The sequence below is a fragment of the Rhyacophila brunnea genome, unplaced genomic scaffold (assembly GCF_057557595.1).
Source record: "Rhyacophila brunnea isolate RB1 unplaced genomic scaffold, BYU_Rbru_1.0 scaffold_9, whole genome shotgun sequence".
In the NCBI taxonomy this organism is placed as follows: Eukaryota; Metazoa; Arthropoda; class Insecta; order Trichoptera; family Rhyacophilidae; genus Rhyacophila; species Rhyacophila brunnea.
In genome coordinates this window covers 20,797,655-20,824,716 of record NW_028233361.1, presented here as the reverse complement: position 1 = coordinate 20,824,716, position 27,062 = coordinate 20,797,655, and the positions used below count along the sequence as shown (strand labels likewise).

Sequence of the window (27,062 nt, the reverse complement as noted above, 5' to 3'; positions counted from 1 at the left end):
TATGATCACGAGTAGCCGCGTGTGGTCCACGGAACGCCGGTTGCTAACCCCTGAATTATCGGCTAATGCAATATTTGTGATTTTTGCTAGACGTCTATTTAGATGTTTTTTGTCGGTGTCTTAATAAGAAGTTAACATTTAGTTGGATATTCCATAAGATAGTGTCGATATAAATAATTTTATGACGTCGATAATAAACGTATTGAAGGCGGTCGCACACAATAAATATTGCATCGGTCGTTTACAGGTTGTTATTATGACCGTAAATGTAGCGGAACGATATCGCGGCTGCAGTTCAACTATTTCAATTTGACTACCTACTCTCAATTATTATCGATAACAATAAACGAATCTTGTTATCGGGAATGTGTAAAAAATTGTGTGCATGCAATACAAAACACAATAATTCTGCTTGTGTGAAATTATTTTTAATTTATCAACAATATTTTATTCCAAAAATAAGGTGACGAAATAAAGAAGTTAAGTAAAACCATAATTATATTAGGTATAACCTAAATATACGACATTGAAGCTAAGCCGTCTAATTCGACCCTACATCAACATAGCAATAAATCATAACCAGCAATGTTGCAAGTATCTCCTGCGTACACAGCCGCGACACGAAATAGCTGTCATTGTACATCCGACAAGAAAAACAGTGATTTGTATTCGCGTTTAAGAAAATAGATATGCAGAAATATTGGATACTTTCATTATCAGTTAGAAATAAATGAAAGCGTCCAATTATTGTTGAAAGGATATTTCTTAACCTGAAATGTCATCTTTCCATTGTGATCGCTGCCATTAATTGTCATTTTTCTCTCCTGTGATCTGACATTGACAGGCCCCCACAGTCGCTGTAAAATAGTATTATGTATCGTAGCGGCGACCTTTTCAACTACACAAAAGCGACATTCGAGCAAAATTAAGATGTGTATTTATCTCATTTATCTGGTCGACCCGTCACGCCGGGCCCCTAGGTTAGAGCCCTGTCAGCCCCCCTTGTGGGGGGCATGATATTGATAGTTAAACTGAAAACGTGGTTACTAATTCCGATGATCAAATTAACTGCAACTCAGTTTGTATTCTGATTCCTTTATAGCAAAATAAAATTTCAGGTATTTTTGTACAAACAGTTTGAAACCCCTCATCTTGGAAATATATTCAATTCACATATTATGAGAAACGTTTTTAACCCAATCTATCGCAATCCGGACGAGTGCTTTTTCAATTAATCTACTCAGGAAATTTAAGGACACTTTAAAAATTCTTAACAACTACATATATGAGATGTTTTCAAATTCCATCAACAATGGCAGTGTTGTCAGTGGCAGTGGCCATACATAGCGGTCAAGATATCTCCAAATTTTAATTGTGATGTATGTACTTGCAATCAAGGCACTTAAAAAGTTACGTAATTAAAAATACATATTGTTTAACAGTCACCGAAACATGCATTTTTGAGAGAAAAACAAAGTTACGCCATATTTTTTTTTACATAACTAACTAGGGCTAAAGTTATCGAGATAGGTAAAGTCAACATAAATATAATCTTTGGTAAATATCTTATCTTTCGGTGCAATAATGAATATCATTAGTATTGCAATGTAAAATGATATGTTTTTGTTTGATCTGGTAGGTGGTAGTGCTCAAATGTATGAGAAACTTGGAACAAGAGTCAGAATTGATAAGAAACTGGTATTGCTGAGCAAAACCAAATCAAATCGGCATAATAACGTTCCGTCCGTTGCCGAGCGAAAAAATAATTTTATTTGTGCATCATTCGATAAATTAATAAAAAAAACCGTTAAATACGTAAACACAATTTTAAAAGATATTTCAATAATTAATTAAGTTAGATGCTGAGTATGGTATATTAGCTAGGCAACTGTGTGATTATCATTGTTTATTATAAAACAAATTTCAAAATCGCTAGAAACGCAAAAAATAAATGTACATAATATGTATAATTAATAATAAATGTGTTTATTGAACGTATGTATATTAAATGTTAAGCAGATGTTGAAATATTATAAGATATTAATGTCTCGTATGGACGGTAACCCCAATGCAGATGTCATATCTGTATTTTGCAATGATACCCTCCGTAATCTGTAGTAAATAGGTACCTACTAAGTTCATTATGCTCTTCTTATTTTTTTTCGTTCATGTCCGATCCTATGAAGATCATAATCAGGTTTGTGTTTTTCGAGAAATGGATGTTAGACACTTGCTCAACCTATTAGGTCCATACTTTGACTGATACACAAATTGAAAAACAATATGTGTACTTGTCAGACCCGGAATTCGAACCTGGGACCCACGCTTCAGCCGCGCGGCCTTCGTGGATGCTTAGAATACTACAAACTTGAATGTTAAAAAATATAACACAACGTATAGTCAAAACTAGTAGGTATTCAAAATAAAAATTAGATTAGGTCAGATGAGAAATACAAAGGGATGAATTTTCGAAGTGTACGTTGACATGATAAGGGATATTAGGCTTCCTGGCATTTGGGAAGCTGAGAATTAACATCGTACCCTCAATGAACCAAAGATGTTGAACAGAGAATCGCATCAGGGAACCGGAATCAATGCTACTTCTCGGCGAACTAATAAAATAACACTTGCAAAACCTGTACCTACTGACAAAGGGCTCAGTATCGACCACCAGTGTTGAAAGAAAAATCCTCCGACGTACCTATTCAAGATCCAAGACAGGAGGAAAATATACAGTGCTGAGCTCTAAGCTCTAAGGTAGATCGCGATCTAATTGTCAATCGCGGGATGGATTTTGATCGATCGTATGGTAGGCCGATAAGAATTGAGTCGAGAAAGTGTTCAGATTCAGTTGTAATATAATATGACTTCGTGGAGATTTTGAAGGGGAAGCATTAACCATTCACACGTTTATTTCCTCAATCAACTTACGTAGAAGCCCGCGTGACTAAAATGTTATCAGACTGATGCTCCCATCCCGTAGCACATTTTGAACCTTTAACCAGGGGTAGTCAAACTGGTCCCTACCGCCCACTATGGGCGTTCCAGCTTTCATGGTGGGCGGTAGGGGCTTTAAAAAAAATTTCATTGTTTTTATAAAATTACCCGTGACAATTTAAATTTAAGAAAATATACTATTAGTATTGCCCTCGTATAATGATACATATTCAGTTTATTGATACCTTTTCCTACCTCACATCTTGTGGAATCAGGTTTTAGTGCTGTTAGTCATATTATAGCCAAAGAAATAAACCTCCTGAATATTTCCGAAAGAAGAGACCTTCGTTTTTTCCTCACAAAAATTGAGCCAGATGTACCGTATCTAGTTTCGCAGCATCAGCCTCAGGGATGTCATTGATAATTTAATTAACTAAATGTAATTTCATCAGACTCCATGCTTCTGTGTATGCAAAGTATAAATAAAAAGATAGATTTAACTACAGTAGGTTGTTTTATAAATATATATTCTACCAAACTAAGCGAAAGTATGTCATAAAGTATTTGGTAAGTAATTATTATTATATGCTTAAACTTGCTGTAACTCCGCTTTAATTTTATAAAGTAAAGTTACTTCCCTACTTTATAAATCACCATTACTGTGGAACCGGTGGGCGGATAGAAGATTTTACTACTAACAGAGATACAAAAGTGGGCGGTAGGTATAAAAAGGTTGACTACCCCTGCTTTAAACTAACATTACATCGCCAGAACAATGAGGTCGCCTCACGTTGAACTGCACTGCATCTACACCTGCATGACTCAACGAACGTTTTTATCATCTTTTACATGCCTACACTTTTCGACTGTCATGTCAACATCACGTTTTTTTCAATTTTTAGCGGTTGGCACTATGTATTTTCTATAAGAATGTTGTCTATTATCTTTGGTGTGCAGGTTAGGTTCTGTTCAAAATATTATCTATGGATGTCATGTCGCGAGTAATTTTAACATACGCACACGTAGAAACTGTTAAAATTAATTGAAATTAACATGAATAATTAAATTACTAAAACATTACAGTTGGCACTCCTCATCAGTGTCATTCTTCAGTGAATTTACAGACATGGTGCTCGTTCAACATATTCTGCAAAATTCGCCGCGATTGCGTGACAGTAGGCGACATGCACCTCAATTTGATTCGTGCTTTAGCGTCGCGCAGTAGGATAATAGTTTGATTATAAGTATACAAAAGAAAGCGACAAGTTATAATTTTTACGACGAAAGGGAAATTGAGAATTTCTTTGCGATGGTGAAAGACATTACCTACGGTTGTTTAATTTGTAACACATAAGTATCATCAGCCAAATATAATACGTTTGTTGAAATTACATAATGAGTAATAACAATGGGAGTGTGGTCGATAACTGCCAGTTTTGAAAATGGATAATACATCACAGCCTACTGACATTGTTATTAGATGAGAGGCTGCACTGGGAGTAATCCAGCAACTTAACTGCAGTAGAGGCATGTCAAGAAAGCACCAGTTAGGTAGATGGAGCTAAGCTCAAGACGTAAGAATTAAAAAACGACAATTTCTTAGGCCGGTTGATATTATGACTTATGACTATCAAATACCTTTTATGAAGAATATTTTTATAAAATCTTTCACAAAAGATATTTTATAAAATGTCTTTCACAAAAGTTATTTTATACGATAATACCTTCCGTCAAAAAATAGTCTATGGTAAAGATTGTTTTCGGTCACGTCAATACGTCACATCGACGTATTCGGCACGTTGCCGACGAGATGAGTTTTGATATGAAAACCGGCGTATAGATAAAATTGGAAAGAGTTGTTAGAGAGAACCAGGACCCATTCCAGTGGGTCTATTCTATGCTTATCGACCGCTAAAGTGATAAAATGAAAAATATTATCAAACTTAGGGTAGGTTTGTATCAAAATATTAGCACTTATTGTAACAATTACACGAAGCCGGTTTTTATTGTTGCAATAAGTGCTATATTTTAACAGCACCTATCTTGCTGCTGTTAAAATATCGCACTTATTGCAACAATAAAAACCGGCTACGTGTAATTGTTACAATAAGTGCTAATATTTTGATACAAACCTACCCTAAGTTTGATACTATTTATCAATTTAGTGTTCGATAAGTATAGAATAGACCCACAGGTAGTCGTATCCCTGATGATTATAAAATATATTTTAAATACATTTAAAAAATAATTGATTAGTAAGAATGCATTCACGGTAGTTTTTTTTTAATAATTATATAAACATAAACACTACTTATTGCTTATATTATTTTGTATTATGAATCAGTGTAATTAACAAACAGGTGAACAACATAGCAGCATCATAATTTACGAGAGAATTGAGGTGAGCTACGTTCTTGTGCAAGAGTATGTTCAACAGACTAATTTATCTATTATTTATCTTACTTATTACTTATTATTTAAGACTACAACACACAGATACACGTGAAACAAGTAAACAACATAACAAGGTCAGTATTTTATCGATATTATTTAGTACGCAAGTCGCAAACTAAGTATTTACCTAGCTAGGTACTTACAATATAAATCACCTTCGTCCTTACAATATTAGGGCCAAGTGAACAAATACGTGTTCACTTTTACTTAATATTTTTTAAGCAATTACCTAAACGCTACATAATATTATAATATATTAAGAAGTATGTTTGACTGAAACAAAATCATGTACCAATAAGTATTTTTATTGTGTCTATAATCCTATGTGAATCTGGGCCTCCTGCCGAAGAAGTTTCTCAACAGATTTTTGATTTACGAAAAATGTTTACGGATGTTAGCCACTTACTATACCTATTAGGTCCGTGCTCAGGGTAAAAATAACAACATGATAATTTGCCAGACCCGGGATTCGAACCAGAGACACACAATTTTATTATACAATATCAATTTAGATAATTGTATTAATGCAGGATGCTTTCACTTAAATATATTTCCTATAGGTATTGTAATTAATAAGTACCTATATACATATAGCGAAAAATGTGTAAAATTTGTGCCTTCGAGGTATAAGCGTATAAGGCCAGCGAAAATGACTATAACTTCAGGTGCGATGCTTAGGAGAACTAATAGCTCTCAATACACAGACAATACTCATATCGTGACACTAGTATCAAGCCTCTAATTCAGGGATTTTCAACCATGAGTATATTAAAATCGAAATGTAGATCGCGACTCACTGACGCCAATTTAAATAACAGTTAAGTATATAAATATCAAAATACATTACTAACTACTCAAAATTTAATGAAGAAATCCAATGCCAAAGACCCCATTAATTAAAATGTCATTCTGATTTTTTATATAGGTACGACGTTCATATTATATATTGTTATTAATAATTACACATTTCTAATTATCTGTTTCATTATATTATTGAACAATGTTTTAAATAATATAACTAATATTTATTCGTCAAATATATGTAATATTAGTTTCATTATAAAAAAAATGTGCCCGCCATTCCATTTTTGGTGAAAATAGGGTTGGTAAGTAAATAATCTAATGTATCCATACTGAATGCAGTAAAGGTGAAGGAATGGGTACCTATTTAAAGTATGTCTTCAGAACCTTGTAATTCTTTGATTTCATCGTCAAAAGAGATTATAATAAATATTAAAAGAAAATCATTGTCAACGGAAGCTTCCATTTCGATAAGTAAAGGGCGCAATGGGTCACTAAATACATTCAGCAAACCTGCTAAGCTAAGCGGACCGCGGAATTTTTCCAAACACCATAAAATTAAAAAGTGCTGTTACTTGCGCAAATACCTTTACTGCCTACGTGTATCAAGTCACATAAATGGGTTAGAAGCAATGTAGTACCTACTGGGGATTACCCCTCAAAATGCACATTTCAACAATAAAAAAAATGTTTTGGTGTTCAAATTACAATACATACTTAAAAACTAATTCGACCAATGTAACTAAACAAGCCTACCGGTCCTGCTTTATAAAATTCGTGCTAAATAAGTAATAAAGTTTTACAAATTCAGCACTCCCCAGCATTTATACATAGGTTGTTATTGTTGCCCGAAGACGGCAGGTGGCGAAGAAGTCAAAACCGCGAACTTAATACTTTGTACAGTAACCACCCCCCAATCGTCTCACTTAGGAGGCTCTCGTAGTGTAGTGCGTAAGGCGCTGACGTTCCATCCGGGAGCTCTGGGTTCGACCCGGTGAAGACACAATATATTTATGAACTCAAAGTTTGGGTGTTTGTGATTGTGAGCATGGACATGGTTATTAAATAATTTAAAAATCACATCTCAAGGATGGAAAACGGTGACCACTCACCCTATTCTTTTTATTTGCTGTCTTTTATACTTAGACCGGAAGAACAAAGGGACGAATGATCGTAAGACATAAACTGAAACCGTTGAACTATGTAGAAAAACAGAAGCACCATCTTTATTAACTTGGCAATGAACATCATCCAGAGTTGCTAATTTAGCTCGACTTAAGCGTGTCTTGATCGTCCTAGCCGTAAGTTAAATGGTTTCATTCTGGAGCAATGCCTTTTTTCGTAGATTTACTACCTGTTTTATGAAGTATTATTGTGCATGGATACTGTAGACGACGCAATCTAAGTCGCCGATATTGGCCTCCTAAAGATAGGCGCGTATCTTAAGGACTTACGATCCTAAGCATGGTCTGTATCACGCTCTAAAACGATGGAGAGTTTGTGGCAGACCGAGAGAAGTGCAGATAGCCAAGGCCCAACCAAGATCCAGATTGGGTTGTAATGCCGATACGACCCCTATCCATCGATAATCTCAACGATCATAATTGGGAATAAGGGAAACTCAGTTTTATAATTACGTCATAGTCGTGTGTATGAATTACATTTGACTGTAGAAAAGATTTAGGTAATCCACACAAATCAAATTTTACAGGAGGCACAAAAACGTTTTTGTTATGGTTTTCGGTCAAAGTTAAAATACAAAATATACATAACCGTGAAGTGCATGATAATTTATAATTTGGTATGTATTTATATTCCTAATCTGATATTAATTATATATAGAGTTAATTAAAGAAAAACCAACAAAAATGATGGTAAAGTCGTTTCTTCCAGCTTTTATTTTAAATTGCCAGCTAAATTTAGATAATAAATCGGCATTGCAGTTTACCTACATCCTTTGGACACAACGTGTATTTAGTCGTGTACAACGTTATTATCCAGTAAAACTTATTTTGAAAAAACTGACGGTTACTTCCTTTTTCCTATCTAAAGTCGATACTATTATGGGTAAATATTAACAATGAAAATTATATTTTGCACCCAGGGTGGCCTAGTTAGTCGAACGCCACTTTCTGAAGCCGTGGGTCGTGAGTTCGATCTGGCAGTTAACAAAAACGCACTTTTTTCAATATGCTTGATCCAACGGTGACCCAATGAATTTGCAAATGTCTAAAACTTCCACTTCGATTTATCCACTCCCTAAATCTCTTATCATTTAAATCGTTAATATTCTAATAGAAATTGTCATTTTCAAAAATAAGTAATTTTCAAAATCGTGTTTGCTATCTGACAATATATACTTTTTTATACTTAAGAATAATAGTTTAATGTTTTATTTATCGATTATAATTATATTTTATAAGTGATACATACTGATAACAGTGATAACAGTAATAATGGTTAAAATATCTGGCGAAACAATGCCAGTGTTTTTCCTTCGTGTTATTGTTCTATTGTTTTTGGTTGCTATGGTTTCCTGCTCTCCTATTTTACGCCTGTCGCCGGTGTTGCCATCTTTACTGCCACAATACCTTTATGTCAATCTATCACAAATCAATAAATTGTACCTATCTATATCGTTTAATAATTCGTATATAATCTATATGCTATTACCGCACTTTAAACATCTGTCAAACTATTATGAGGGCATCATTTGTTTTCTTTCACGAGCCGATTTAAATAGACGATTACTATATTCCTATATTTTTTAAATTTGAGAATTTAGGTTTACGTGTATTTTTAATACATCTTATAAATAAATATAAGTAAATATATTATAGTAATGGACGTCGTCGTAGCCGGCCCTCTCTCACCCTGCAGCGGTGCTACAAAAGCGATATACGCGCTGCAGGTCCGGAATGGCGGGAGGCGCAAGAGTTGGCGATGGATCGAAGGAAGTGGCGCGAACTTGTGCTTGCCCTATGCCCCAATGCTGGGTCGTGACAGGATAAAAGAAGAAAGAAGAGAAGAATGGTCAAATTCTGTTAATAATTTCTTTCTATTTTAATTTAAAAAAATGCATGAGAATTGTATGTTATATTGTTTGATTTAAATCACTCACTTTTCGTGGATTTCGAAACATTATTACGTAAGTGAAGTGAGGCCAATGTTATCCGAATTTAGTCTGATAAACTTCTCTGAATATTTGGCAGTATCGAAAGAATTATCCATACATTCCAAAAATCAATAAAAACATCTAGAGACATATTTTATAAGTAAATAATTAATAAACAAGGAAGTAACAAAGAAGGTCGAGTGGCTGGATATTGTATACTTACTAAAGTAGTATAAAATATAAATAATATCATGGCATGGCATTGGGACTTATTTATGATGAAGTTGTAAATAAAATTGATACAGAATCCGACTTAGCTGTAACCTTTTAGCAAGCATGTATGGCTGTCTATTGACATAAAGCGCAGGGTCAAAAAATAGAATTACGCAAGTGTGTCTACTGGCTTATCGTAGCTACTTGGTGTGTTCTTGATTCGATTATTTGGGTATCACGCGAGATGAGGAACCACGGTCAAATGGACATCTAAGGGTCGAAAAAGTGGATTAATTGAGATGGGTCTTTTCCCAGATTGTCGCGTTTTAAAAATAAATTAAAACACACCAAACCAAGATCGATATTGTTTATTTCTGCTACTTAACTTAGATTAGATTTTTACAAAATTATACGTTATTTTTCGAATATAAAAGCAAGAAGAAAAAATACTCCGTCCGGATTGCGAGGGTTGTACCGAATGATATACGTCATGTTTTAATATTCTGTTATTTAAATTTAAAAATATATATATACTATTTATTAATACTAGCGGAGCCAGCTGGCGGTCGCCAGTCTGTCTCGCTAGGTCTTGCAGACGGCTTGGTGGTGTTGGATATTAATATAATTGTAAAGTATGCACAGACGGCGCCATAGTTTTCCCTTCGGGGTGAATTTTCATTCGCCTCAGACAGTTTGACATTTCGCTGATTTGTCAGTTTTACGATTTTCATGTCGTCACTGCCAATATAAATTTGGGATCATATGAGTAGTCTATTCTGGAGTCTCGTCTGACACCACCTCAGACTGATAGGCCTAGCAGAACAGCTGGCAATCGCCGATTGCTACCACTGGCATTTTAAGGTGACGCATCAGTGAAACGGCAAATAATTTTCAACTGTAGGCGCGACGAAGTTTTGGACTCGCTCGCATTCAGTGAGAGAACGTCGAGCTAGAAACACGTCACTTCGCTTCGTGATGGCAACGGGCCAATTAATTCTTAAATCGTGTAAAGATGACTAAAAACGTTACCCATTTACTTTAAAAAGAAAACATGTCAATGAATATATTATTATTGTTACTAATAGAACATACGTTAAAGTGCCCACCACCACCCGTCATATATGCACAACCGTGGATATGCACGGCCGCTTTCTATGACGCTTTAAACGTGTCTGAAAGAAGTGATTTTAAGTGCTCATTCCGTCCCGAGACGGAGCCGCACGGGACTGATGCTGCAACCATGCACCGTAGTGCTGAAAGAAGAAAGTTAAGAAAGAAAATGTTTGTTTTTGGACTGGCTCTGCTGTCCGCTGACGTTAAGCGCTTTGTGTACCCGCATACTGAGTGTCACGAATTGAAATGGATGAGTCTACAGAAGAGTCGGGACTATCCCGCTCCCCATACGACGCTGCAAATTTCTCAAATGCCGCAAAGTTGGCCTCGGTTGCTACCAGATCTCCATGACCAATTGGGCCCGTGTGAGGACGGACCCTGGCAAACAGCTCCGCTCGTTCGAATTCCATAAGCGGGCAATCCCAGAGGATGTGTTCAACATCTTGGTGGTCATGCCCGCAGGTACAACCCGGCCCATCTACTATCAAGCCAAACTCGTGGAGTCTGGCGGCGAAGTTGCCATGGCCGGTGAGGAACTGGCTAATCCAGTGCGAAGGTTGGAGTCTTCTAGTTTGGTGCCTGCAGAATACGTCTGGAAAAAAACGGTAAGTGTGCCGCCCCTTGGGGGAGGCGGTCCACCTCGCCTGCCATGCCGCAAATGCGGTCTTGTACACAATGTCACTTACAGTCTTCCTGTAAGGAATAAACAGAACATAAAATGGACGTATGTTGAATTTATATGACAAATAATATTTCGTTTGACAGGCGTCATTTGCACCCGCGACCCGCAATCCGCGCATCGCCCAGCCACGATCTTTTTAGACCGTGCCTCAACAGATGTACGGCCTTAATAGAATATACCTAATATGTACTTTTTCATTCATACTTATTTGTTTTCGTTGAACTAAGAATACAAATTACACATGTTGTTGGTTAGTTTTTTATAATTCATTAAACCCTGCCTAAACCAAACAATAGTAGTTAAACTATTATTCTATCTATAAAATATCCAAAATGATGTATGATTTAATAGCATAATTTTAAATATTTTATGGACAGATACGTATTATGGCTCGGTTTTCCCCGGGTTAATTTGAATTTTAAAAACTAACCAACACCATCTGTAAATTATTGTAGTCTTAGTTCTATGTAAACAAATACGTATAACTGACAAAGTTTAGTCTGTACTATCTATGGTGGATCCACCCTACCTCCACCCATCGCCACTGCAGGATAGTTTTATTTTTCATACATTTAGAGTATGGCGTTATAATACGTTTTATTTATTCATGTATATGGGGGAAGATCCCATTAGATTGAAAACATATAAAAACTATTTCTCATAATGTCTTTTAAGATACTCGTAATTGCCACCCTGAAAGGGTGTCCATATGCTTTGCTTAGGAACAAAAATGGTATTTTATTTTAAAATTCGTAAGTACTTAATATATCTACTAATGAATAAATTCCAACATAATAAATTTATTATTTAGCCAATTATCTGGGTGGGGAAATAAAAAAAATATTATTTTTATAATGTACAAAAATGGAAAAAGTAGTAGGTACTTACTTATTGTACCTAATTGTATCGTAAAAAGGTCATAATTGACTATATTTGACTATAAGTAAGTACATTATATTTCACGTATAAGTGATCAATGCTAAAATAGTAATAAGAAACATTATTGGAATTTAATTTTTATATTACTAATGATATAAAAGAAGAAGAAAGGTTACTGTAATTTTATATATAATAATTATTATTATAAAATATATAAACATCATTAATTTTTAATTACTTGTATTAAACGTTACATCAATTTCATTTACTTACCTAAATGTAAAAATAATACAATTGTTACCTACTGAATCACGATAACTACCTATCTATTTTATATGGAAGTATGTGATACTATAATATTGAGAAGAACGTACCTAATATGTATAATATATTGTAGTTTCTTATATTACTCGTAAGTCTGAAATTATTAAATTTATTGATAGCAGTATTAAAATTATCTTCATCGTACAATAAATGTCTTGATTGAAATTGATTATTTATGGGGGCTAATAGAAATGTCACATTTTTTCGATTATTCATGCAAATTCTAAATTTGAATTCTGACACGTCAAATGAACTTGTTATAGGCGGTTTGCGAAAGAAATCAAATGACAATCATTAGTCTATTAGTTTGACAGATAAAAAACAGTGAAGTGGTTTTAGATTATATTTTAGTAGTAATTAATGAGGAAATATGCATTTATTTCTTGTTAAAACTTACAGTACGCCAATGTGCCTCTTACAGATTTGAATAGTTGTGTGGAATTATCATTGTGATTTGTGAAATATCGATTATATAGAAAGTATTAAGCGACATTATAATCAATTTGCCGTAGATGGCTAGCAAGATATGAAAATGTATGGTGACGGATATAAAACCCGATTTAAAAATGATATTATCTGTGATTGTGTCGAGTTTTATCAGATTTGTGCCGGATTCAAATTGAAGTAAATTCGGGACTCTAAGAAATGAATTGAAATAGTTTGAAAATCAACAAAACAGTATTTAAATTTAAAAAAATGGTGCGTTTTCCAAAATCTCTTAGGATAATAATATATAGGAGATTCTTATCACAAACACCCAAACTTCAAATCACATATCTACTTAAATATATTGTGACTTCACCGGTATTGAACCCGGAGCCCCCACCAGTTGAGAGGCAAGAACCTGACGCACTGGATTACGTGGGCCAATAAATAATGCTACATTCTTAAATCTTGTATATTATTCATTGAATAAAAAGACTTTGTTAATTGGGCAGATATAGGTATTTTATTAATAAACGTTTTGGACCCACTGCATGCTTCCTTCAGCGTACAGACCTACAAACTTATCTGGAGAATGGCCAAAAATGGAACTACGAACTACCATAGGACGCCATATTGAAAAACGTCATTTGAATGTAAAATTTTGCCAGTTAAGAGTCGTGATTGGGTAGTTTTCGACAGTGGCTCCCTCATTTCATTCTCCAGATAAGTTTTGTAGGTCTGTAATTTTAGACCTGTGTAAGTAGGTCTACTTACTAACCAGCGGCTAAGACTGCCTGTTGGGGGGAGGTAAACGATTAGTAAACGAAAAAAGTAATTCATTGAGCATTAGTGTGCTGGCAAAACCGCACAAATACCTGCATCGCGCAATATGCAGTATTGCTACAAGAATGATATATTATGCACTGCATGTCTGACCGGACGATTAATGCTGGACCGGGGTAAATGGCACAACCTTATACTTATCCTATGCACTGATACTTACACCCTGTTTACACATGCATTGATTTATCGCGGCCATAACAAAAAGATCCATTGTCTAAACACATATTATCGTGAAAATTACAAGATTGCATGCATGAATCAAAAAATTCAGAAGCTTTTGAATCTTCACGCCACAATAAAAATTGGACCGTGCAATATCTGCGCCTGCGAAATAGAACGATATTAGCGAACCTGCCGGTAAAAAAACTAACTACACGCACAAAGACCCATTTTGAGGTTAACCGATTTTCACAACCTGTCAAATAGTACCAAACAATGATAACATCGCGTCTTGCTTACTCTTGAAGAATTATATTGGCGAGACAGTCAGCACTTTTACGTGTGTAAACAGTTATTATCGCGATTGTATAGACGCTATTAAGCGTGACAAGTTGAAGGAAGTCAGTGGATAGACAAATGTGTATACACAAATAAATTCATTCGAGTAAATGGTCAATAGTCAGCTTGTGGAGTTGTTTGCATACAATTCCTAATTACTAATTAACGAAGATTACTAAGTATAGCTGAACAATTACATAGTCCCAGAACAGTATCATTATAAATAACCAAAACAAGACGCCTACAAACCGCCACCATTTTCTTTTGATCTAAAAACATGCATTCACTGCTACCAACTCAGAGAATATTAATTTATCTATAGTAACCAATTGAAAAACATACAAAAACGTTCTGGAATCGTTACCAAATATTTCCAATAGAAAAAGTACATATTACTACTCTTTATATTACAGTATAAGATTTTAACTGCCTTGTAACCTCTTGACAGAACAAGGAGGCGTTTGTTTGTCAAGCAAAAGCAAAACTGCGCTAGCAAATAAAATCTGTCTTTTCACAAAGATAACCAAGTAATTTTCTCTTCATGGAGCAAATTAGATGCTCATGGCATTGATTATTATACCCATATAGCAGTGGCCAGTATGCACTGGTTCAAATCTTGCAGCGGGATAAGAACAATATAAAACTTTATAGTTCAAGTGAGTATTGGTCTTTTCGGTAACAACACATTTACCTACCTCCAGCAGGAAAACATACGTTAAAGAAAGTTAACCTCCTTTTAAGAAGGTACTTATTATAAAGACCAAGTTTATTTTGGCACCCTTACATGCTCAGAGAAACACAACCCCAATGAAAAGTATACTTACACGCTTATTTTTTTTTAGCATTATATTAAGCTTTGCTAAGGTTACCACTCTGTGGAAGCATGATCTTATTAGGATCAGACATGGGTCAAAAGAAAAAAAAGGTTACTGAGATCTTTACTATGTATTTGTTTTATTTCATATTTGGGGTTTCCCGATAACATTCTCATATCTTTAATCTTTTCAATGCTAAACAATGAAATTAGTATCGTTATCCATAACGCCAGCAAGAAATGCTAACCATGATCATTATTGATGTCACAATACTTAGAATGGTAAATTATTTTGGGAACATCTTTTAACTTATTCACCACTTCTTTTGCAGGTTAGATGATATATTTATTGTAAATTCAAGTTATTTATACAAGAGAAAAATCGTGTATGTTAAAACTTCTAAGTGACATTAAAACGTTATCCATTTTACAACATACCTAATATTATTATTGCGTCATATTCTGAATATAATACAATCTAAACATAAAGACTTAACAAAATCAAGTGTAAATGATTTGAGGTTATTGACAATTATTGAATCAATATAAATTTTAAGCTTTATTTGGCTCCGCTCACAAAACTAATAGAATAAACTTAGAAGAAACATCAAAATCGAGCAAAGGAAAGATGCATGTATGAAAAAACATAAGTGTGAACAGCAAATGTAGATTAATCTACCCTTAATTGGCAAGTTTTCGGGCAATCTTTTATTATTATATTATTTATATTATTATATTCTTTATATTACTATATTGGTATATTTTATTATACCAAAATGAGAGTAATTTTTGCTAGCATTTTGTTTAAAAGTTTCAATAGTTGAAGATGCAGACATAATGGCTGAGTTAAACGGAAAAGTTTTGATAGGACGCAAGATAAATATAGCTAATCTTGACAACACCGCACAATACAAATGAAGACCACAAGCAAATATAATTCTATGTGACATCTGTATCATTTTGAGTAAATCGATTTTTAAAGTTTCAAACTCTGAATAGTTAATAAACGATTTTTATAATTATTTAACATAAAAATATGATTAATAAACACTACCATTTATTTGAAAATTTACTCAAATGACAAAAATACAATACATATTCCCCAGTATTCATGCACATGGAATGATCTTTCCCTGACCACCTTTATTAGAAACACGTTTTTATAGGACACATTTATTTTTCCGAAAATGATATTAAACAGAAAAATACGTTAAAAAATTCTCCACAAGATAGCATTAACAGTTCATTTTATACAAAAAATGGACTTGGAATGATATTTGCTTGTGGTCTTCAAATGGGTACTACTCCATTGTGAAATAGAGAGTTCCATCTAGGTCTCGAGATCGATTCAAGACCAAAATCATGATAATTGACTGAAATCACCAAATAACAATATGCCTGCCAACTGGTGGAGAGTGAATTTGTCTATATGAGTTTTGTATTATCGATAAGGCTTTGTGTACCTACCTGAAATATGGATAATATGAGCATAAAATGACCAATGCTTTTTCGTTTTCGCGTATGTTGAAAACAGGCAAGCAGTGTCAGTGTTGGCAACCGTATTATAATTATAGTATGTACACTATGTACGATTTTAAAAAGGTATAGTACGCCCAAAATACTATAATTTTGAATATCGGAAAAATACGCAAAAGGTACAAAAATTTTGATATTTCCGTTCCAAGCCATGGTGCAAAGTACTATAATTTTGCAATAGAAGAAAATTTGGGGAGCCAAAAAAAAAATGAGGTAGAAAAAGGCTTTGACTTTGGTTTAAAATGAAATTTATTGAATTCATCAGTAAGTATTTTTGGTCAGAAGAGCTACCTAAATAAAAAAAAGCCTCAGAATTTTGAAATTCTGTTATTTTTTTTGGCGAAAAACCAAAATCCTGTATATTTTCAATAGGTGATAAGGCGTACTATCATTTTTGCGGAAATACTATAATTTCTTGGACCGTGTACTATAATTCAGTGACAAAAAAATGGCAACACTGAGCAGCGTACAAAAAAAACCACCCTTTAAGAAATAACAATTAAAAACATGCTCTCGAGACATACCCATCTACCTCGAGGATTACCCTTTAAGAAATAACAATTAAAAACATGCTTTCGAGACATACCCATCTACCTTGAAAGGATTTATTTAGTTAATAATTAACTAACTACTTAATTAACAACGTTTTTAAATTTTCTGTTGAATCATAGGTATAAACTTGACTTGACTAGCTTAAACGATCAAAAAATTTGTACCTGAAGAAATACTGAATAATGAAATGACATTTCATATTGATTTCCATAGTAACGCACATATATATTATTTAATAATTTAGTTGCTTGAATAATGAAATGACATTTCATATTGATTTCCATAGTAACGCACATATATATTATTTAATAATTTAGTTGCTAGGACCCCCTAGCAACCAATAATGGTATCGAAATAACTTTTCATACAAAACAGAATTAACTAAAAATGAATTAAATTCTACTTAAAGATGGCTAAGTATTAAAAAAATGCATTGGCATCGTGTTCTGATATATTCTAAAAGTTTCAAATGTCTAGCTAGTGGGGAAGTTAGTTAAAAATCGATTGCAAGATTTGTACCGGACAAATAAGAATACGACCTAAGAAAAACGTTGTAAAAATAGGCTCTTCATTAATGTCAAGCCCGTATCCGGTAATTTATACATATGCAGTTGGCCGTAACACAGTTGAGCATAATATGTTGTGATCAAATTCATGTCTAAATAAAACATTTAAAAAATATGTAATAAAGAAGAGAAAGACAGAAGAAAATAGGTAGATAAGTAAATCATAAATACAATCATATCATATACCTATTTTTATATAAAATTTGGTAGGTGTTACTTAGTAACAAATATCTGATAATATCAGATATTAATTGAAACCAATTAATATCAAATTAATGTTCTTATTGAATCTAGTAAAAATGGAACATTATTGTCTACAATGGATGCTCCATGAACACGCAATATTTTCTCGATGCTATACGGCAATCTCTTTCCGGTAAGATAGCTCGCGGTGAACTGAGATATAGCGAAATGTAATACGTACAAGTTCCATGTAACCGGTAAACCAACCACAGAGTCCCGGGACAACTAAAGGAGAAAAATGAGCAGAGCCGGAACTATTTATGACAACTACAAGCTGACATATACAGGACACACCCTAGCATAGAAATCTCAATATTTAAGTGGACACATAAAAAAGTTTTCAAAAGTTTAAACGCAAATATGTACTAGACATTTTTCAACCATATACAATATAAATTTTATAAGACATTATAGTCTGTGAACTCATTAGCAGAATAGGACAACACGCTGTAAAGACATGAACACAAATTTGTAATACACACCACTATTACAAACTAGGTAAAGATTATTATTCAATCACATCCATGTATCCATCTCTTTATAAAACAATGATATTTGTCTGACAAATCCCAGCTGTCCGGTGTGTTGGACCTTTCTAGTCTTCAGATGCTGCATCCATTAATAAGTCATGCTCTACTATAGTTTTAAAGTGTATACAATGGTGACAAACCTTCCTGGCAGTCGTCCAGCAGATTAAGCAGGGTGGATGCTAGATGGCTCCGCGAGGGTTTCTCCTCAGTGCTGTGGAGGGGGGAATCGGCGGGTGAATAGAGTGGGCTGCTGAATGTATCTTCATATTTGATGTCGAAAGTAGGTTCATCTTGAGATGAATCCGAATGTGTGTCATAAGATTTCTCTTGCTGGATTTCCGACAGTGGTAAAGATGGGAATAAGTCTGCAATGAAATGAAAAAGAATATTTTATTATGGAGGGATTAGGTACCACAACAATATTTTACAGGATGACTAAAGAAATTAACGTTTTAATTTCCAATCGGGTTAATTAAATGCAATGCGGCCTACCCAGGGAACACAAAAATAAGTGAGTTACGTTGTGTGTCTGTACAAAGGCATAATTCTAGAGTGTGGAGAAATATATATTGGTAATATTTGAGAACATTCCAAATAGTAAATAATGGTAGGACCGGACACCATAATCTCTACCATATTAAATGATCAACCGCAATTTATGCAGTACTATTCTACAAACAAAATGTCATGAGATTATATCATGTACATGAAAGAAGGTGGAGAATTTTAGTTCAACAAATTGCTGCAAATACCTAGTCCAGACCAAAATACATCAGTTCGGTGAACATTGAACACTGTATACAAACTGTTCGAAAGTTATATCAAAATTGTTTCCAAACATGTACATATATTTAATAATATGTTCTTATACAAATGACTTGTTTTCTGACGCAGATGGTAAACATTGAACATAATATGTTTTTAGTCTGGACTGTTAGAGCATAATGCGTATAATGTATATGCTTTCAAATATTGTTAAAATAAGATGATTTGGTAACTAGATTTACAGCTTCTCAAGACAAGAATATTTATTTACTATTTTGCAAGGAAGTATACCAGTGCAGTCATTTACATACATACAATACTCTGCAACTATTTATTGACAATAAAGTATATTCGGTATAACAGTAATTTCATATTATCAAAAGAAAATAAATTCATCTTTCGAATGATGCTGATGAGGTATTTTCTAAATTATCCGGATAAGAAAAATATTCTAAATATTTCAATTGTATCATATTATAAACATAAATGATTATTTATTTTAATAAAATGAGGTGAAGATAGACGTGAAACAAAACTGACCTCATTTAATGAACATAAGTGAATTTACTAGTACGAAATTTGACACAAATCATTAGCGAAACATTCCACAATAAAAATATAACAAATAAAATGTTGATTTAGTAAAAAAAAAGATAACCTTTGCTTGTCTACAAAATGATGTAAAAAATACAACGTATTTTAGTATGCTACAATATATGGTTGCAGCCATTACCTATTCTGGATCAGATCCGTTTCCTCATGTCAAACTATCAGCCATGATTATCGAGGGTATACAAGACTAGTCAATGCACTCACCGAAGACATATTTTTAGTCTTGAGTGATATGTGCTGTGTATTTTGTTTTTGAAATATTATGTTATTGAATAACATTGTTTTTTTTATTTTTTTCTTCTGTCTTGTGAGGGTAATATTTGCTATATTATATAAGACAAGTATGAATTTCTATTCAATAATCTCATGTTGTGAACATTCTGAATTTTGATTCGTTATGTCCAATGTTTTATTTTTAAAAACCGAAATGAATATTCAATAGACAATGTTATTGTTAAATATTTAATAAATAAACATTTAAGACTCCATTTTAAATATACATTTATGGTAGATGATAAACAGATTAATGCAACCATAGATGAGATATGAATTACAGTAAAACTTCAGTTTTTAAGACCTCGGTTCAATGTACAAATTTTCCTATTAAAATTCTCGTAAACAATGTTCAATGCATGATTAGCAAGTAATCACACAGCATTGCGCGCGGTTATTAATTATGTTGTCGCGTGGCGTGACTTTCTACAGCTGATGCCACCCAATGTCTTCATGTGTAAATAGGATTTTGTGTTTTTATAAAATTTTCAAGACCATTGTTTATTTAAATGCATATTTAGTAAAATCGACTAAAACAACTAATTTTTTAACGTAAATGCTTTCGGAAAACCTGCCTTATCATATAAGAGTATCTTGGCTTTAACAGACACCGCCTTGTCCAAATCAACTCATTACATTACATTCAATCAAAGATCTTGGACGACGTACAACTACAGGAATCATAATTTTTTTTTCTATTATAACACAAGATTTCACTAGGTTTTTAGTATGCTTAATTCTGTACTGTTGAAATATTAATATTCTGTATGTTGCCACACTGAAAGACTACGGCTGTAAACTCTTGTTTATTAGCAGTCTTTTTTAGCAAACTATTTTGACATGAATGTTGTATCATACAATGTATGTCATACTATGTATGATACAGTTACGATACGCTAGTGCCGCGATGTGAGTGTTGCCATTAATTCATTAACTCTCCAAATAGACAGAGTAGGTACTATTTATTCAAATTTAAAACCATATTATAAGCATTAATTAAAGATATTATAATATGGATATTTTCTTACATCTACTTCATATAAATTATTTCATGCTATAGTATCGTAGTTACTGCAGAATATTTTGTCTATTCAGCCATCTTTCAAATTAAATGATAATTAGAAATGATGAAAAGCAATCTAAAATGCAAACGATGATAACGGAATATTTTTAAGGTCACTAAGGGTCTTCATAAAAAAGAATAAATGTCTGATGCAAACACACTTTTATAATAATTAATAATGTACTTTACTTGAAATCACATAAAATACTTGATAATCCGATATCAAATTATAATTTTAGAAAATCACTTTGGATGAACAGAGCAAATTATTCTAGCTTATTGATACCATGGCAGATATGATACATTTGTAAAATGGGAGCAGTATTTTATGAGAGGTTTTGATATTTCAAGTCTTTATTGATTATATATTCCCTAAAGGGGTGCACCAGCAGACTTGCAGACCCAATCAAATTCAAAGATCGTTGGGAGCAATTGTTAACTTTAAACAGCAATCACACGGACCGATTCAGCTACCAACTCGATCGTGTTAACACTTGATTTGAATTTCATAATATACGCTCAGTTGTTAGGGTTAACAATAATATTATATTAACCAAATAAATTTATTGGTCAGCTTGGCGGTAACACTTAACAGTCTTCTCTCATTATGTTGTTAGTTTAAATACCAATTGGAGATGGCATTAAGAGAAGTAATGAGTTGCTGATTGTATTTACTGGGATATTATTTTTGTTTTGTATTACTATTGTTTGTTAAAATAATGCATTCATTTCATTATGTAAATTTGTGTTATGTCAAAATACAAACAAAAAACGCAAGACAGGACACACATGTGTGGTCACACGTGGAAGCTCAAGGTTAAGTCAGATATTTCCATACATTCTTGGTAATTATTAACGCGATCGTGTAAAAAAATTCGGTCACGTCACGATTCCAAGGAACGAATAAAAAGAGACTTTGTGGCAGACGATCGGCCTATCAGACCAATATAATTTGAGCTTAAGGGCCCACATGCCCCACGTAGGTAAAAATAGAGTTTTATGGTATTTTCAGAGCATAATCCTGGACATTTCTTAATCATTGTAGATAATCTATTTATATAATTTTGATCTATCAATATAGAACAAATTTTTTGACATACACCCACAGATCTAATTGCATACCACTGATCTCCATAAAGAAAAACCGCTCCAAATGAATACCTGCATTAATGTCGCACAAACAATATGAGGACTATATTTTTATTAATTGAACATAGACAGCCGGAAAGGATTTGAAAAAAATTCTTCAATTATTTGACTAGGGGGCTATTTTAACAAATTGCATGGTGCACATTGGTTGCAGTTCAAATTTTCCATATTGTAGTTTGTAAAGAGTCCTCTGAATCAGGTGGGTGCTGGTTTGAATCTCACATCTGGCAAATACTACATGTTATTTTTTTTCAATATGTGCTTAATTCAGAACAAGGACCAAATGGGTTTATCAGATCGTTAACAATCATTCTTCGTCAATATTTTAACATTACCTTAGCCCTGTACTCTTAAAATAAAATGGTAATTTACCTTTTTTTACATTTCAATGGTAGTAAATTTATGGCTGTATGAAAATTTATAAAGTTATTGATACTACACTCAATATTGCCTACGCATCGGTCGTCTGCGAGGGTAGTTGCATACAGTTGCATTTTTGTTACCACTGGAACACATTACGGCTTGCGTATATAATAAAAAAAGTGACAAGCAAAATAAAAAAATGTACCTGGATCATGTAAAAACGGAAGGATCAACCAAAATTAAAATCAATAATGCATTCGATGAAGTTACAATACGGACTTCAAAATAACGGTCGCCCTAGAGTAGTTTCAGCCATTTTACCCAACAGCACACTGGAGAAGGAGAATTTGTTTCGTGGCACACTAAATAAAAATCCCCCAAAAAATTTTACCTACCTACTAATATAAAAAAAAATTATGTATAGCTAGCAATAAAATAATATTGATTGTGTAATATAGACAATCTCTTGCGAAAGGAATGATGATCCAATCTAATATTTTTTGATTTTCAAATGATGGAAAATACTTAGAATATGATGTCTTCTGCACTTGTAACAAAAATAATGAAAGATTCACAGAAATCTTTTACGGCACACCTGTGAGGCTACTCTAACATACCACTTAACATCCAAAAAGAGCTACATGTGATAAATATATCACATTTATTACTTTATGTATTCAGGCAGTTAATTATTACAATAAGTTAACCGTCTGAACTATGATTTGAGTTTCCCCATCTCCACCCGCCATGTATATGCAGCTGCGTTTTGTGCACGGCCGCCTTCCATGACACTATAAACGTGTCAAAATGAAAAGATTTTAGTGCCACACTTCCTTGTCCGGAAGCGATGCTGCACGGGACTGATGTAGCAACCATGCACCTTAGCACTTAAAGAAAGAGTTTTAGAAAATAAAAAGAATCTTGACTTGCTCTGCCATCATTTATCTTTAATGACATGAAGAGTCCTCTGTACCCGTGTACTGAACTGTCAAAAAGTGCTATCTTTAAACAGCTCCTCTCTTGGAGATGCAAGATATGACTGTTTTGAAAAATAATTACGTCACGGCTGCAGCCTCCCGATCCAGCAAATATCGAGTGACTAGTAGTAACATAATATTTTACTACATGCTGCAATCGCAATGACATAATATTACGCGTAAAATATATACGCATAAAATTGAAGGTTATGCTAATATATTTGATATTTCAACACAAATTTTTGGGGTTCGGGTGGATATGCCAGCAAGAACATACCGAAACTTGACTGACATGTCTACTAACCTAAATTTTCGCCATATTACGAATTTACCAATTATTGTCGACAACCGCCCGGTACCTCTAATGCATGGGTGGCCAACCCGCGGCCCACTGGGTGTCAACTTGTGGCCCGTGGAGCAGTGAGAAAATAAAAATAATATCAAATGCTGCCGCTAGTTGTGCTAATTTCGCAAATTGAGATTCGATATTGGCTCAAGATTTTAAAAAGCACGCCATTCTCCGTAGATGTGAATTTATTACCGGGAAATTTACAAATGGAATATTGTGAAATATGTTGCGATGAACAGTTACAGGAGAAATTCCATCAGGTTGGTTTGGAAGAGTTTTACTAAACATATTTGGGCAAGGAGAAATATCCTGCATTTTACAAACATGCTCTATTTCGCTATTTGGAAACACGTGTGAACAGCTTTTTAGTCGGATGAAGCATATCAAATCCTGAGTGAGATCACAAATCTCTGATGTGCATTTGGAAAACTGTTTGCGTGTAGGAACAACCTCACTCGATATCGATATTAATGCACTTAGTTCTGCCACACAAAATCAAACTTCTCACTAGAATTATTTATTATTTTTATATTATTTTGTTTATTTTTTATTATTTAAAAAAAATGTCTAATGTAATAAATATGTTTGATTCTCATTTTTGTTTTATTAATATAGATAATATATATTTCTTTTTTGTTTTGTATAATAAAAAAAAAAACAGTTGTGCAGCCCGGTAGGAAGTCTCATTTTTAGAATTTGGCCCGGCTGCTGAAAAAGTTGGCCACCCATGCTCTAATGGCACACCAATGTGCCGCAACACAGTTTGGCAGACATAGCTCTAGAGTCAGAAGCTGAAGAAACAAACAATTTGCAAGCTTTAAAAATATAATCTAGCATGTTTTGAAAAGATTTTCATTTAAATTCTTAACCTGATCCGTGCCCCGGACGAGTTAACTCGCGGGTTCTTGTAAACGTCATAACTTCTGAATAAACATTCTGTGTATATTTTCTAAACAATATTTATCATTTTATTGTGACAATATTCAGGATAAACTCGATAAACATGTTGTGTTGGTAAGTTTTCACAAATATTTATCATTCTGTTCCGTTTTCATGTTTTTTAAGGGATTTATTTTATTCCGAAAATAGCTGGCCTACATGTCGCACTGTGAGTAAAATCAAGGCAAGTGCAAAAGACATATTTTGGATATATTAGGGTTTGAAGTCTTCGTTTTGTTTAGGACAAATAGAGTATCAAAAAAAAAAACAATATTTAGTTTATATCTACATTATATTGCATGTTCTTTCAGTTACTTCACTTTTACATTATCAAGTTTACGACTTTTGCAGTTGTTTTGCATTTAATCTCGAAATTGAAAAATTTGCAGATGCCTTGGTTTTACACTCACGGTGCGATGTGTCCACCTACTAAAAATTGGCTGTTGATTGATTTGTTTTCTATTCTTTTCTCTCAATCATTATCGATAACATAGTAGTGTTATATTCGAGACCATGTTATATTCACACTAACACGGTACTGAAGGGAGCAAAATTTCAGACAAACCTGTGTTAAAATCTAAGTTGTCATCGTTCAGCCAATAGGAATGGTCAATGAAGGGTGAAAGAGGTTCCGCCTTCGCGGAAAGACTCTGGAGTGATAAGTCCATTGTGCTTCTTTGTTATGCTCTGAAAAATCAACAAAACAGTTTTAAGTCATTTACTCCTGGTAAAGGAAGAAGATTTTCTCACACTAGATGCCACTATTGTGAAAGATAAAGTGACTTTGGTTAACGGAAAAAACCAAATTTATTTCTTAGTTTTCGTTCATAATCCGTTTAATTAGCATTGAATATTGTTGCACAATTTATATCAATATTTATGCATGCATTTTCATTGTAATTGTATATCTCAGGTACAGATAGGATGCCATAAACATCAGCTACTGATCGAACCAGTGTCGGATGATACCCACATAAAACTCTCTCCAAACATGTACATAATTTTACTGCTTCATACGAAATCTGCTAATTTCCATTTTCTTTGCAATTGTACACAATCTATGCAGAAACCATGAGACGTTTGGCCATCCAACATTAAACGATAATTTGTGTCCAGGTTAGCAGCAAAGAGTAGAGGTAGGCTGTGAAGATCTGACATAATCTTATACTGTACAATTTGTTCGTTATACATATATATCTGTACACTAGAGGATGAACCACGGAAGTCCAGTTTTTACCGTTTCTGAGTTAAATATGCAGAAAATTTTCTTTTATTTCATTACACAAATGAATGAAACACTGAAGTCCATAAGTAGTAAATTAACCGATATAGCTAATTAAAAAATCACTGAAGTCCAATTCACTTTAGTGCATAAACAACGGGTGTTCATTTTACGATATTTATGCTCTAAGAAAAATGTTAATAAACCATTATAATAATTCCATAAACACGGAAGTCCAACAAACGTTAGGTAGGTACTAGAGGTGGGAAAACTGGTCGATTTTGAAGACTAAGTATACTTACTACCAGTATAAAAAAATACTTGGTATCTAAACTTGTTCCAAAATACTTACTAGTATTTGAAATATCAGCTTTAATAGAATCGTTAAAAATACGTCAACTTTTTGAAATGTCCCATTTTCGAGACAGGTACAGCTGGAACTGTGGCGCTAGTCACTCATGTTTCAGTAGTTATCCATTTATACAATCACGCATATAATTTGAATTCAGTTTATGTTTACAAATTACAATTATAACACTAAAAAATCGAGAAACTTGACGTGACGAAACCAGATAAACGCATAGTCAGTTAGCGTTATCAGAACTCCGTTATTCCGGCTTGCGACTGACGTCAATTCGATGTAAATGTCTTACTCAACTAAAACTAAAATTAAAACCCGTCGCATACTAAACATACGCGAGTCGCGACGCCGAAGCGATGATTTCATACGTGGCAAGACTACGAACTAGCTAGCGGTCGGCGAGATCTCATACCATGCGTCGAACTCCTGGACTCGATAAAGTTTCATACTCAACTAAAACCAA

General features: G+C 33.7%; 1 protein-coding gene across 1 annotated transcript in view; it reads right to left on the bottom strand.

Annotated features, from left to right (window-relative positions):
* The window catches only part of crc (bZIP transcription factor crc), a 68,845-nt gene that overhangs the window by 35,887 nt on the left and 5,896 nt on the right, over positions 1-27,062 (bottom strand). Inside the window, exons 3-4 of the mRNA XM_085960062.1 lie at positions 25,582-25,703; positions 18,667-18,891 (exon numbers count right to left, since the gene is read on the bottom strand). Coding sequence (XP_085816188.1) covers positions 18,667-18,891; positions 25,582-25,684 — 328 coding nt within the window. The 5' untranslated portion in view covers positions 25,685-25,703. The remainder of the gene's footprint in view (positions 1-18,666; positions 18,892-25,581; positions 25,704-27,062) is intronic.